General features: G+C 40.5%; 1 protein-coding gene across 8 annotated transcripts in view; it reads left to right on the forward strand.

Moving 5' to 3' along the window:
* Window positions 1-15,564, forward strand: part of AUTS2 (activator of transcription and developmental regulator AUTS2) — a 793,700-nt gene that overhangs the window by 537,555 nt on the left and 240,581 nt on the right. For all 8 annotated transcript variants that reach the window (XM_075518124.1, XM_075518122.1, XM_075518121.1 and 5 more), the window contains one exon: window positions 12,877-12,906. In XM_075518124.1, the coding sequence (XP_075374239.1) occupies window positions 12,877-12,906 (30 nt within the window). The remainder of the gene's footprint in view (window positions 1-12,876; window positions 12,907-15,564) is intronic.

Raw genomic sequence — 15,564 nt, forward strand, 5'->3', positions numbered from 1 at the left:
TCGCTTGGGAGTAAGTGGTCGTGGTCGTCCACAGCCCTTCAGAATTTGCGCAGCACAGAATGGAGTCGTCCTGAATTGCTGGATAATAGGAGGTCCAAAGCATTAACAAGCTAGCCATGGAAGTAAGAACGAAAAGATGTGGATGTTTAGGGATTTATAAATTCACATAATTTAAGGCAATGAGGGTATGATCTGCTGTGACCTCCTGTTTAGCACAGGCCATGTGATCTCCACTAATTAATTGTACTGCCTTGAGTACAATAACTCTGACTGAACAAGGGCACAAAATTTAGGCAAGGTTTTAATTTTTCATTTAATTTTTTTCGGTTAGGGAAGATCTGCCCTGTTTTTAAGTGAATAATAAGAAATTATTCCCCATTTTAAAAATATGCACCAGTCTAAATTTATCTGGTTTATACCCATTGCATCTTGTTATTCACCTGCTTTTTAGACTGAAGATAAAGCCTATAGAGGTTTTTGTGAAGAGAGCATGGCTGAAATCTCAGAGCCTTCCTATTACTAAATTTTCAAAAGAGATGAGAATCAAACTTCCAATCATTTGGCATCTACCGTCTATAAAATAGAGGGAGCCTCTACCTCTCTAAAAAGTCCCTTGTGAAATTCCAGGGCTCTGTATTCATAGAGAAAGCAATGAATTTCCATGCTTTACCTAATCTGTCTCAAAACTGTACAGCACAGGCTGAGCAGTTTGGAAGTCCTTCCTGCACGCTGTACAAGGTGCAGGTGTTTTGCTGGGATCGTGCAGACAGAAATCCAGTGTGGATTTTCGCCTGTGGGACAGCGGTGACCACAAAGATCAGCGACATGAAGCTTCTGCTCCTTGTAGGCCTCCCATGGCTCCCCATATTCCCAGACAGACTTGTTTTGCAAGATGCATCTCCTTCTATTTCAATATCTCCCTTCTTTCTTGACAAAAGGTTTAATGGGAGGTCCTATGTTTTACATTCAGGATGTCTCCTGGCCCTTCCGTGGGGTTCTCCTTTGGAAGAGATAATTTCTAACAGTGTGAAGTCTCAGTACCGTTGCAGCTGAAAAAGGAACATACGGGCAGTCTTAGTGACACTCAGCGCTGTGTTAGCTACAGCCCTGCTTAAACACAGTTGTTGCTGGCAAAACTCTTGCATTTTCCAGGACTCACCTGGACAAGGATAATTTTTCTGAACACTGTGCTAAAAGCCAGCTATTCAAAGCAATACCTTGCCTTGGCTGTGCCAGGTAATTTGCCACTGCTGATAACAGTCATGGAGTCTGTGATATCATTTATGATACAGGAGTTTTTATCGCCTTACTCTGGTGGTAGGTTAATGCAGCAGTGAAAAAAACCCAAACATCTTTCTTATATCCCTGCCAAGAGCGCATTGGTGGTAAACAGTGAATATTTATACATGAAAATGGCTCCTAAAACAGAGGTTTGGGTCTTATCTGAAGCTCCCATCTTTCTGCTGTAAGTATAACCATACAGTTGAGCACTGTGAGTCCCAGTTTTTTTACACTAGGATGCTGCAGAAGGCAACATTGGAGTAATAGCTTTTTCTCAAAAGAGAGGAGGCACACCCGGGTTAGGAGCGATTACAAGAGGTCCTCAGGAAGAGAGAGCTGGAGGAGCCCAGCCTAGAGAGTCAATTAGAAGTAACGCATACGTGCGTGGACTGTTTGGACATGCCGACGTACCACTTCTGCCACTGTTTGTTAGTGAAGGGGGAAGCCCCAGCGGCCGATGCTCCGTTGGGCAGCGTTCCCCCTGACTATGAATATCCTTACCTTTTGTCAGCCACTCCATGAATAACAAACGGTTGAGTACAGCTGGTAAATCAGGGATATACAATTATGCTTACCTCTACATAGAGAAATGCAACTCCTGTTTTAAGTTCAATTATTATAATTGCAGCATTCTGGAAAAAAAATAATGCATTCATTTCCTAATAAGAGATTACAGATTCCAAATTACAGCATCACGTATGTCAAAACAGGAAATTTGAGGCAGGCAGGCCAAAGTGTGCCATTGTCTTTACAATTTATATTTACTTGCTGTAATAATCCTTATCTTCCCTCAGGTCTAGCACAGACAATTTATAAGTTGTACAAAAATTATAAAGGCAGCAATTAATAATAATAATAATAATAATAATAATAATAATAATAACAACAACTGTGTGAGTGATGAATTATAAAACAGAGAGTGGAAAAGGGAATGAAACCACAGCATAGAAGCCAGTTTACAGGGCTGAGTACACAGTCTGAGTTATTTTTCTGGCATTATGACAATGAGGAACATTTATGGGAGTTTGCAAACAGCTTACAACACAAATCATTTTGTTTCAGGTTATATTTATAGGGCTTAGTTAAGAGTTTTTTAGTATCCATTAAAATCCAATGTTCAGAGGTTTATAGCTCAGCTGTTAAGGTCTTATCCCTAAGGATCAATTGTTTTGGGTTGTTTGGGGAATTATTATTATTTATACAGTTCAGTTTAAATTGCTTAGCCTAATGTAAAGATACAGAGCTCAAAAGCTAAAGAGTTCTTGTTTGGGGAAGAAGAGAAGAGATGGCCTTTTATTCTTTATTTTTTTGTTTCAGATGTTATTTCTACAACTGATTTATCTTACAAATCAATTGAATCTCTCTTCATATGTGTTTCAGTAGCCATTTTGTGCTCAGAGGTGCTGCAGCCTGTAAAAGAACAACCCCTGTGCAATGTTATCGGTATTGTATTGCTGCTTCTCTGTGTGTGTTTCTGTAATTTAAAATAAAAATAATTTTCAGTTGAAATGATATAATTTGCTATAGATCATGCCATTTAGTTGGTGGAAGATGAGAACTATATTGAAAATAGGCATGATGTGTCTAGGGCCTCATCCAAGTCTTAATGTTTTCTTCTTCTTCATTTCTTCTATTTACGAAGACTAAAATTCTCTAAGAAAAATGCCCTATCATCCCGCATCCGTTATGAACACATACGGTGAAAAGTAACCAAATCCTAAGGAGCATACCATTTAATAGCCCAAAGAGATGAAAAGTAGAGGGTTGACAGAAGAAGAGACTAAGTGACTTGCCTGAGGTGATACTGATAGCCAGTGACAGAGGTGGATCTTCCAAGTCCTAGCCCAAAGCTCACTCTCCTCCATCATGTTGCTTTTCAACCTACAATGAAGTATTTTTGGTGAGAGGTGAGTCAGATCCAAAGAGTATTACTGGATCACTACCAGTTAGGTAGATATGGAGGGTTAAGTACCTGACACATAGGGAAAAGGTCAAATAAGATATCTGATAGTTGCATTTCATAAACAATCATAAGCGCATCTGAGCCAAATGAACTGTGTATCTTGAGAAAGAATATTTTAAATTCTTAAAATGTATCTATCTGTGGAATTAATACAGTGGCTGCTCTTATTTAAATCCTTTTCCATTGTATCAAGCTTCCTTTGTGGCAGTATCTCCTAGCTGTTTCTTGTTTAATTCTAAATATTCATGACATTAATTCTATTTAAGTCCTATGCTGTTATCTGAGACAAAATGTCAACATTTTTATGACAAACTACTGTATCCATTGCATACAGTGGAGTCCCCAAGAAACCTGTTTGTTGTGGCTGACTATCAATCTCTGATTGAAAACCTGACTGACACCAGTAAAAGCTTGGTAGTTCTCATTTCCCCATTTAAAATGATCCAAACAGCTCAATAGCCATCCAAGATCTATAGAGTGTTTTTAGCCTGTATATAATTCATCATCTCAATTATTGTGCTGTTTTAACTTCTAATTTTGGAATATCGGAACGTTTCCATCAAGTCAATAGAACATTCAGTTACTCTCTTTTTTCCCTTTCCTCTTGTGATGCAATCACACAGGACCCCAGGTTCCTTTTGGGCCCTGGAGAAGCATCTTTTCATCCTCTTTGCTTCCTGCCACAACCCTTTTTGTGGTTTATCCTTTTTACTTTTTACTTGGCTGTACGAACCGTAAGCCCTGGACCTTCCAAGATCTGTAATACTCAGTTACATGCAGAAGAAAACAGCTTGTTGCCTCCAACCTATTGATTCTGTTTTCAAAGTTAACTCAACCCTCACTTAGTTTTTTGTCTTGTAATTTCTATTTCTGGCAGTGATGAAGAAAGAGGAAGAAACTCTCAGACCCCAGACTGCAAATGTAAAGCTGACAGTAAAACAACATTTAAGAGGAGTTCTCTGTGAGATACTGAGGTCAAAATTTGGCCATCTGGCAGTTAGGAATAGACATGTGTGAAGGCATGCCAGGCACCTGCTGAAGGCAGATCTGCAATAGCGAAGTCTTCAAAGATTTGCTTGCTGCTTCTCAGCCATTGCATGTTTTTCATTTGTAGCTTCTCTTATCGAGCACAATTTCTAAATGAGGATGGTTGCTTCACTTTAAGGACGTACAAATGACTTGCCCTCACCTGTCAAGCATGATCCTTGTATTTTACCAGGCCCATTATAAACGCAATCTTTCTGTCGAAAATTTGCATACCTCCTTTCTTGAAAAGTAATGACAGCAATTTCTTTCCCTCCGCTCACTTTCTGAGTGTCTCATTTAACAGCACCTGTGAAACCGACAGGCGCAGAGATGAGAAGTGAAAGAGAGCAGTTGATTAAATCATCATCAAGTCGGGCCTCAGAAAGTCAATTCTGCTTCCCGTCTGCAATGATATCCTTTTATCTTAAAGTAATGAGCTATGGCACTTTTGCATCGGGTAATGCGATAAGTTCTATTAGCATGTTCCATTTGCTTCACAAGCAAGGGCAAGTCATTTCAGCAAGCTCATATCACTGCAATCAAAGCAATTGGCTTCACAGGCAGAGAAGAAAGAGGAAAGGCTGAGGGTGATTTTTATGGATCACAACACAGTGGAAAAAATAGATTCTTGTATTATTTTAACCCGTAACATGCTTTGCTTCTTGTCCATCAGAATATTTTGATTTCATTAGCCTGTAAGTACCTGGAAGACTCAAATTCCAAACGGAACTCTTGAGCTAAGACCAGGAGTTCTGAAAAATAGGAATCTTTTCTTATACAGATACACTGGCTAATGCACTATTAGGCAGTGACTTCATTAAACACTGATTAGTTTAAGTCTTTGCTATTGACTTAATCCACCAGTATAAATGCACATTTTTATTATTATTTACTATTATTTATTTTTTGAACACTGACAAAGTACTCGTCAGTTGAGAGGATCCTAAAAATAACATTACATACTGCAAATTGTCTACAGCCAGAAAGGCAGGTAAGGAGGCAGCAAATGTACGTTCAGAGTCCAAGAGGCAAAGGCCTGTAGTCATTTTTTCATATAGTATTGAGGAACTGAGGCAGGGAGTTCATCATTCTATTGCAAAAGAGAATGACTTCCTAAAATTAAGATTCACTTGTGTATTTGGCCAGCAGCTGCTTGGTGCCCAGTTAGTCTAGTGGAATTTGGACGCCTGACTTGCAGCAGGCACTTTCTGAAGATGCTGAGCTGAGTAACTCGGGGCATTGTTAGCTTTCTAATGGTACATCTGGAAAACCCATTTAATCTTCCACCGACGTTGGTGGGAGCATCGTCCTGTTCTTTGGGGATGGCTGGATTGGGCCTTAAGCACTTGTGGGACCATTGAGCAATGACACCGTAAGGAAGCCAGCGGGAGTGATAACTGGGGGAAAGAAGTTGCACTTTTCCAAGAACTGCAATAACTTGCCAGTCTCAGCTCAGTTTCCAGGGAGCAAAGGAAAATGTGTTTCTTACAGGGCTGGTTTCTTTTCATCTTTCTCTGGGGCTGTGCCTGGAGGTGCCTGAGGATGTTGGTGGAGTGTTTCCCTTGGGTGAAACCGAGCCCCGGGCAGACAGCCAGGACAGAGGGCTGCAGCTCTGTCCCTGGCAGCCCTCAGGCAGGCTTGTGCTCCTGTGGGCCCTGCTGCCTCCCCAGCCTCGCACAGCAAGCCTCCCAGTCTCTCCCATTCACACATAGCTCCTAGCCTTCCCCTTCAAGTGGTATCTCTGGGAATACAGGGGTTGACACAACAGAATCAGACCTCAAAACAGGACTCATGTTTAGCTGTCCTTCTGGAGTGAAATCCCCCTTTGCTTTACAACTAAGCTCACTGTGGTCTACCAGGAGTATGTATACCACCCACTAGTTGCTAAGGATATAAACACGTCCTATATAAATATAAGGTGGATCGTCTTTATCATGGATAGTAATGTAATCTGGTGTTTTCATTTTAATACTCAAAAATACAATTCTCTTCTTTCTTATCAAACCATTGTTTTGTTGATGGTAGAGCTAGAAGGAGCCACTTATTGTGTCATTTTGCTATATAAAACAATCATAAAAGTCCTGGGAGTGAGGAATTAAAAAGAGTTATAGCTGCAAGTGGTTCTAAGTTCTGAATATTTTTCCTGTAAGGGGCCAAGATAACTTTAAATGTCCAAGACTGATACATTTCGTCTGAAGTGAAGTAGTTCGGATAAAATGGAATTCAGATTAGAGGTCAACATTGCAATCTTTTGTCCAGACTAAGGTAATTTGTGTAAGATAGGACATTTCTGTGAATAATCCGTAATTTTAGCTTTTGAGAAAGCAGACCTTAAACTTCTTAGACCATCTCTGTTTCAGAGTCATTCCTTACAGTGAATCACTGTGGATAATGGTGAAGAATTGCTAAGCAGACTGTGATGTTAACCAATTTGCGAGATGCTATATATAAGATTCCTTGGCAAGGAGCTCCATGCTGAATGCTACTTGCAGGCAAAGGCAGAGATAGGAAAGAAAAAAGTGAAATTCTTGCTCTTAGTTTCTTTGTGACTCTGCCTGTCTCCATTTCATCAATTAGAAAATTGCCCATTTATTCCCTGTCTGTGTCTCCTTTCATCTAGGAGATGTTTTTTTCTCCTTTTTTCTTGGAAGCAAAGGTCTAATTGTATAGCTAAAATATCATCTTTGCCCTTTCCAGGGCTGTCAGTTTGTCATTGGTGGATAGATGGACAAGAATATTGTAAATGTCAGTGTGAACATGGCTGAGGTCTGGGTTTTCCCTCATTTTCTTCAGATTTCTTTTCAGCAGACAGATGAGTAGAATCACTTTGTTCAGCACTGGCGTTTCAGCAGCACTGACTCCTTTGGTGGCAATGATAAATGGATCCAAGATATGAAATAGCTGTTCCAGCAAAGTCCATTGAGCAGAATAGAGAACAATGCCCTCCTCAATGTCATTGTACATGATATATTCAATGATTGCCACTTTTTGCACAAGAATGTGTTCAATCAGCAAGGTACATAGAAATCCATAGTGTTGCTTCAGCCTGAATGAGCTGGTGAGGTGGCACAGACCTTTACTCAGCTTGATTTGGACCAGACTCTCTCAAGCTATTAAAATGGGCTCAAATTATAGCTGTAACCTCATAGGGTGTCTGATTTTTGAAATGTGGCATTGGGATCAGTCTCATTCTGTGGGTGCTGTGGGAGACGTGCTGTGCATTTTAACTTGCGCTCCCTCCAACTGGGGCAGGGGCTTTGGGAGGTACAACTAATCTTTAGCCCAATCCTCAGTTTTCCTTTTCTTCTACAAAAACCAGCAGCAATTAAACCTCAAATGGGAATCGAAAAGTTCTTTTTCCACTTTCCACTGCAGTTATATGTATGCATACTCCATATTGCAGGAAATGCATCTTATGCTTTCACAACCCGGACTGATAGCAGTAATTTAGAAGGTTTAAGCTGGGGCAGAAAGAAGAGCTTTCGGTTTTTGTTGGTATGAAGATCTTACGAATTTGTATGTTCCCTCCTCACCTTGGGTTGATTTTAGGAACAACTATTTGAATTTTGACTGCAGCACACATATGAAAATGTAAGTTTGTGGGTTACTGATTCTGATTAGCACTTCTTGAGCATGAAGTTGCAGAAATACTGCAAAATTAAGCTTGAACACTTGGCATGTGTATCAAGTGACGTGGTGGCTGGTAGCCTGCACACTTCAGTTATTAAAGCTGTTTGAACAGTTTAAATTATAACTATGGACGCTTTGAGCAAGTCATTGTCAGTCTGGTCTCGTTATTGCCCCTGATCATATAGCAACTAGGAGCAACCTTAATGTTTCCATATGTCCTCTAAGAATTTTATCTTTGGAGCTAGGTTTGAGCGAGCTTTATATGTCCCTTGGTTTGGATTTGGTTTGTAGTGCTGTAGGTCCTTTGGGAAAACCGTTGGAGTCACTTCTGCCCAGTACAAGACTTTCAAAAGCGTAAAATAGCCATTTCAAAGGCTCCTTCCTCTGAGGGGCCTGTCAGGCTGTCGTTTGAAAAGATCTCACAGCATTTTGTGCCATGCTTATTTGAAAATTTGGCTGTACGTGGAAGCTGTGGGTGCTCAGCAGTTTTGCTAATCTGGCTTTCATTTCAGTGCCAGATGAGAACTAAGGGCTGGTTGGTTGGGTGGGGTTTTGATAACGTAGGCCAGCTTTTGGAAATTTGGCTCTGGACTCTTCTCAAGCCTGGCCCCGGGTGACTGCAATCAGTCATGACTTGTGTTCAGTGTGGAGATAGTAAGTGCCTTGAGCCTGAGAAGCAGAGAAAGAAGCCTCTGTTTGTTCAGGTGTAAAATGTGTCTGCGGCTTCCTTGTCCTGATTTGTCACGTTATCACTCACAGCGTCCAGTGAAGCTAGTGGCAGTTATCCAAAAATCAGGTCGTGCTATCTCTGAATGATATTTTGGATTCCCATTTATCTACAGAATATTCCGATGCAGTGTGTGCACAGAGCCATGGTTTCCTGAAACAAGACATGGGAGAGCACTGAAAAATTATCTTTTTGTAATAGGCAAAAAATACTGAAACTTGGCCCAAAGCAGAAGGCCAGTAGAAAATATTTGCATCACTTCAGTTCCAAAGCAGTTTGATGCTCTGAGAACCACAAAGTACTTAAATAATTTTACTTTTTTCTATGGCCCTGGGAGGTAGAGAAACGCTAGAGGAATTGAGGAATTGAGCAAGCAATGCAGGCTCAAGACTTCAAATTGGCCAGTAATTCTGGATAATCAACTTCGCAGTTGTCGGCTTTGGTTTCCAAGACCTGTTCTCCAGAAGTGGTTAGCAGTAAGCCTGCAGAAGGTGGAAACACCTTGTGCTTTAGCACCTCTGGGAAGTAAATGCATCCAAAAATGTGAATGAGCACATCAGAGCAAGGGCCACTGGGGAATGTGTGTGCAAGTGCAAAGCCCAGAGTGCCTAAACAGCAAAGTAGAGTCAGGCATGGGAAGAGCGTACAATTGCTCCGATTCAGTTTCCTGCCTGAGCAGCAAACCTCTTCCCCTCTTCTGCATGTCTTTTTGGAGTTACCCCTGCACATAAGTCATCTGATTCTTTCCATGAGCCAAAGGAAATCCACGTATTTAATCCTCAGGGAAAATTCAGTTTAACGTGGCTGCGCAAAACATGCACGTGTAACGTGTGTGCCCGCACACAAACACATGTATACATACTGAATGTAAATATCACCCCAATGCAGTGCATAAAGCCCTTTCCTCCTGTCCCTCCTTTTTTTCTTTCATGCAGCTTGTCCATAAAATTCTGCTATTGGAACGGGACAGCACTGCTGGACGGTGGGTCTCCTTCCCTCGCACCCCACCAACAAAACCTCTTTATGAGTGAAATAGATGCCTTGTATGTGCAGGACTCCTGGCATTTTCCAAAGTGTAGCTGGAGCCAGGCTAGGCAAACGTTAGGAGCTGTTTGCTGAGTGCATTTATTGCCTTTGCATAATTTATGAGCTGGAGGGGTTTGACCATCATTCGTCTCTGCCAGAGGCTGGCACTGAGGGCTCTGGAGGATGGAGCTGTAAATTGGATGGTGCGCTCCTGCTGAGCTCACAGCAAAGTCCTCGGGTCAGTATGGGAATTTAATACCAGGAATGGAACTGTTTTCTCAGAGTGCCATGTGGGCCTCCGTGCAGCAGAGGCTTTTTTGGCAGCCACAGTGACTGGCCAAATCGCGAAGCTGTCAGTCACTGGGCGTGTTGTGAAGGGAGCCTGAGCATTTTTAATCGGCTTGGCATCCGTGCTGCTTCCATAATGGACACCAGTAGGTCTCAGTCCTTCGCCATATGCTTAACTCTGGAGACAAGGTGCTTCTGGGTATAGCAGTAATTATTTGATGCAGAATTAAGCAGACCTTGAAATTAGAACTGGACTGTCGGAAAGCAGGAGGCTTAACACTTTGGTGGAAATAACTTCCCACCGACATCGCTCTGTGCACTTTCTCTGCAGATTCACTCGGATGCGGGTAACTTTTTTGCTGGCAAATTCAGATGTCACTGCTGGCAAGTACTCTTCTCCCTAAGTACCTCCACACTGCAGAAAACACAAAACCCTGAGCTCTTTCCAAGCTTATGAGTCGGGAAAACCTTAATCCACAGTGGAGGAGAGATTCCTTAACCCAGACAAAAAATGGTGGGGGAAAGAGAGGCTGCAAAGTGCCGTGACCACAGCTGGGTCACAGGACACGTGCACGTGTGCCCCAGCAGCAGGAGCGGATGGCGTGTTAAAACCCTCTGAACCCTGCTGCTAGAAGGGAATCGTTCTTGCCTGCTTATATATCCACTTTTTACCCCCTTTCTTTCTCCTTTTGGGTTCAGGTATTGCAATCAGGACTTGTATTGGAGTTTGTCTGGAGGGTGGGCAGGGGATGCAAACAAATGAAGCAATTGGTTCTGAGCTCCCTTTTTTGAAATGTATGTGTCGCACATCATAATACATCCTAACATATAGAGCACACAATGCAGGGACCCCAGAACCACTGGGCCCTCCTGGCTGTAACCAAGCAGTGGAAGAAAGTGCCGTAGCCCAAAAGCTGATTTTTTCCAACGAGTGTAAAAGAGAGATAAATGGGAATTCTTTGTGACATGCTATGGTTTTCATGGGTGAAAATCCATGCACGTATTTGCTTTTTTGTAAATGTAGGGCCTTGCTTTGCAAACATACTTACCTCATTCCAAAATCTCACGCATGTAGTCACGCTGAAGTCAAAATGCATAATATTTACAGGGTAAGGGTGTAAGTATTTTACATAAATACCGCACTGTTCTAGAAATGTGCAGTTTTCCTTTTGTCAGGTAAGTATACTCTCTTCATTAACTTGATCATCATTTCATCGAGGGTTTCAAATTTCAAGCTAAAACAATCTCATATCTTGATGTTCCATCTCATTTGTTTGTTACCAGAGTATTTAGGTGCAACTAGTGCTATATAAATAATTTCAGTTATTAAATAAATTTCACTTTCATTTTTGTTTAGAATTATCTGAAAGTAGATTGTAATTTTATCTAGTTTTTGCTTCATTTTAAATTATTTGAAAGATACCTAGAAATAAATCTTAGCTTTAATTGTTAGTATGTAGCTCATTGGTGTGGGGAAGGCACCTTTTTAACCCCTGTACCGATGAAGATGAGGAAAAAGCCAGTGAAACAGAAAAGTCATAATTAAAGAACACACAGAAGATGACTTGATTTGTGCAAATGAAATACATACATTTGTGGATGTATTTGGCTATGTCTATTCACATTCCACTGTATAGTTAACCTTTGGAATTCACAAAGTATAAGTGGAATTCACAAAGTATTTCAGTGCAATTTGGTTGTCTTATGAAAATACTCAAAGACGTATTAAACAGGATACAAATGCATAAAGGGCTTAACTGGCTGCTGTAAGGATGTGCGCAAGCAGCTCGTCCTTGATTTAGGAAAGCCTCGTTCTCCTGTTTGGTGATCTTACGCTTTCCTTCAAAACATCTGCCATTAGATTTGCAGAGGTATGAGTTCATCCTTGAATGATATAGACAATTCAGTCCTCTAGAATCTAAAACTGGAGTTTAAGAAAAAAAAAAACAGAAGGAGGTGTTTTCCTCATTCTTCTGCTGTGTGACTTCCAAGTGTGACAACTCCATAGTTACCCAGAATTAGCTGGGATGAATCAAATCCGTGTCTAAGAAAGCAGCAGCTAGGTGCGAGTCAGTTGCATGGTCCTTACAGTCCTATTTCCAGCACAGCTTTTGTACTTCTGGCAAATGTAAATGTGGTTTGGGTTTCTGATGCTTATCTGTGCTGAAACTTGATTCATCTAGTCCTGTTGTATTTCTACAATAGTAAAAGTTACTAAAAAAATGAGCAATGGCACTTGATAAATAGCAAGACCCACTAGTGTTACCGTTCAGCATTTTATAGTATTGTATGTGTTTGCTATGATACCTGGGCTTCTCTTGAATTATAGAGAACCTCAGTGAATCAATTAATTTGGCATGTTCTTGCTTCCGCTGTGATCTCTGAATTCTTCAGTTCAGCAGCGGTAAGCAAAGACGTAGGGTGAACCCTCCAAGTGGTCCTGGAGTAAAATGGTAGCCTTCTAGATGCTTCTCTTCTGGGACAGGCAAACCTAAGCCATTTCCATACCCTCCTATCTGAGAAGCCTTTGAAGCCAATTTATTGGCAGGCAGTATGAGAAATACTGTCCATCAAAAGAAAACAAAGCAGCGCTGTAATATTGTTTTTCTTCTTCGCTGATCCATTTTTGGAGTCCAAATGTGCTCATGTACCATCAGCTCCTGTCCACGTGAATTCAACTAACAGAGGGCATTGCAAATGCCTTTTGTTGTTTTCAGTGCAATTTTTTCATAATTCAAGCATACAAATGTATCGTCTTCAACAACAGTGTGGGGGAAAATTCCCTGCCGTACAGTAATTGAGCTTTTCCCTAAAGGTGTCAGATTTGATGCCACAGGGTTTATGAGTGTTTCAGCCATCTTGTTCATAGAAATCTTTCATTTTTTTTCTGTAGCAAGTTTCTCTTACCTGTTCTTTTTTCCTTTTTGTGTTTCAGTGTGACAGCGACAGTGATCAAGAAGAAAAGGTAAGAAAGGGAATCAGTATGGGAGCAAAAATAATGTGTTGGATTTGTTGGATTCACTTATTCCTATTATTCTGTTATTTATTCAAAGTTTCTTTTTGGATTGATCTAAAGAATCTCTATACAAAGAAAAGACTTTGTTTCCTTTAATTTAATTTTGGAATAGACCTCCAAGGAAAGAGAATTCTAATGAATATTTTGGAGGCTACACAATTCATCTTCGAGCATATTGATGCCACAGTTTGTGTAGGTTGTTTATGAACACCAGTCTCGATACCAGCCCTTTCTATGGCTACATTTTCCCTCAGGAAGTTCTAACAGCAACCGAATATGTTTGTAACCCGCACATTTGCACTTTTTAACAGTTATTTAACCACTGTTATCGCCTGTTTTGCTTCTCTGCAGGCAAGGGTCTTCAAACTCAAATTGAAGTGTTATGGTTGATATATATATATCTATTTTTTAGAAACAACATTTGGAAACTGTACATTAAGTCAAGTGACACAACTTGCTGATGATTATCTCAGTAACTGTGGGTTCCTAAGTGGAAAAAGGGAAGAAAGTCACGCTGAAAGAGTCAGGCACTGATCTCTAATGCTGTTTATTGTTTAGAAGGCTAATAGTAATGAAGAACTAGTATTCACACTGGTGCACATTTTGATGTCTTATTTTATGTTGTGAGCAGACTAACATCTACCTTTCTTCTTTGGCAAAAATGAAATACTCATTGCATAAAAACTGGTCTAATTTCTTTATTTCCAGGCTGGATTTTGTGATTTTCATTTGTACGTTGAGCCTTAAGGGATGTTTTCATAATGTAATCACTTTTGCCTCCTCTTTCATTGGATAAATTAGGGGATGGAAGTTGGGGGAGGGTACATAATGCCAGAAAATATCATTTATATAATAACCTTGAATTGTTTAGAGTTTCATGAGTGGTTCTGTTGACTAGCTCCAAGTTCTGTTGACTAGCTTGACTAGCTCCAAGTCAAGCCAAGAAGAAGAGAGATGACCATGCTGGTATGCAGCTTATACAACAGAAAAGAACAAATATATTGTAAAATCCACCTTTCATGAATTAAATCTGTTTTCTACAGGATTTTGTAGCAGGAAGCTAAGGAAATTTTCAAACCCCTCTGTATGAAACCACCGAAGCTTTGCCCTTCAGCTTTTTCAGTAATTTCCCAAGTAGAGATTTTTTTCCTCGTGTTTCTTAATAATTTGCTAACTACGTTAAAGAACCACTGTTTACTTTGAACTGCAGTGATTTCCCTTTCATAAGGGAACTAATCACTGGAGTTAATCAGTGTGACAACAGAAAGGGGAGGTTTTGTTGGGTTTTTGCACAGAATATTAACTTGCACTTTTAGATATGAATTTTTAATGCATTACCATTACATTCCATCCTGTGAAGTGATTATTCATTTTCAGGATGTTCCTTATGCAGTGGAAGATGATAAACTGAATTTCAGCTCCTAAGTTTATGGCACCCAGAACTAGAAGTGTAATTTCCTGCCACTGCTGCATTTATGGAGCTAAACCTCTGCCAGTTTCACTGTATTTTTCTCTTACAGTGCTGCTATATAAAAAGGCAGAGAGGCAGTTTTTTGGGATGGCGGTAGTGTGCTGGTTCAGGATAGTTTCTGCAACACAATACAAGAGAGACTCAAGATTGTGCCTCATACAGAATATCCCAGTACTTGTGTGGGAAGGATTTAAAATCCAGATGTGTATTTCATCTCTGTGATCTATATTTTGTCTTCCCCGCTAATGAAATGAGATTAAGTGCAGATCCAAATATCCCTGATAACTTAGTGCTTTTCAAATCCCAGAACCAGACCCAGCTTTGAGTTTTATAGCTCTGGCCCAATTCTAAAAGACAACAGCTAACCCTGGTATATTTATTCAGCCTGTGCTGGCAGCCTAGGCAAAGATCTAAAGGCCTTGTTCTGCTGTTAATTTGAATTCAGCATATGTAGCCTGTTATAAAATGCGAGACATCATCATTTGAGCAGGTCAAGCATATTCAGATGAAGACAAATGGTGCTTATTTGATTTTCTTAAAATCAGGAAATGAAAAAAGTGCTCTCTGGAGAAATCATGTTCTGCCTGACTTAGATGATAGACCAAGGCATGTACCCCAGATAAGAACAGGCGCTCGTCTTGCGGTTTTTATCTCTGAAGGACGGTCGGGACTGTCAGCTCGCTGACATGTGCATTATCCATGTCATTTTAAACAAAGTGACCTGTAGAAAAGTGCACTCTGCCGTGACATGATAATGGGCTGTTGGATGACAGGTAAAGTACACACTATAAAGGAGGCTGTGCGTTATTCCTTTGTTTAACTGACAAGTAGAAACTTCTTTTCTTCAGACAGGCAGGATCTTTTAGATCTCTTTCAATAGGACCCAGAAGATTTTTGAATTCCTGCTTTAAATAAAATAACATTTTTAGGACCAAAAATTCCTATGAGTAAAATGCATTGGGAGAAGTGAGGGTGCCAAACCTCTGTGCAAGAGGTTGATTGTTTCATAAATAGTGCTCAGCATCCTCAGTTTTCATTAATAACCATAGGAGCTGAGGGTACTCAGCAGGATTAGAAGTTTTAAGATCCTTGACCCAAATGTCTTATATCATGATGAGGGTATTAGCCTCCAACTG

This window comes from Mycteria americana, chromosome 15, assembly GCF_035582795.1.
Source record: "Mycteria americana isolate JAX WOST 10 ecotype Jacksonville Zoo and Gardens chromosome 15, USCA_MyAme_1.0, whole genome shotgun sequence".
NCBI lineage: Eukaryota > Metazoa > Chordata > Aves > Ciconiiformes > Ciconiidae > Mycteria > Mycteria americana.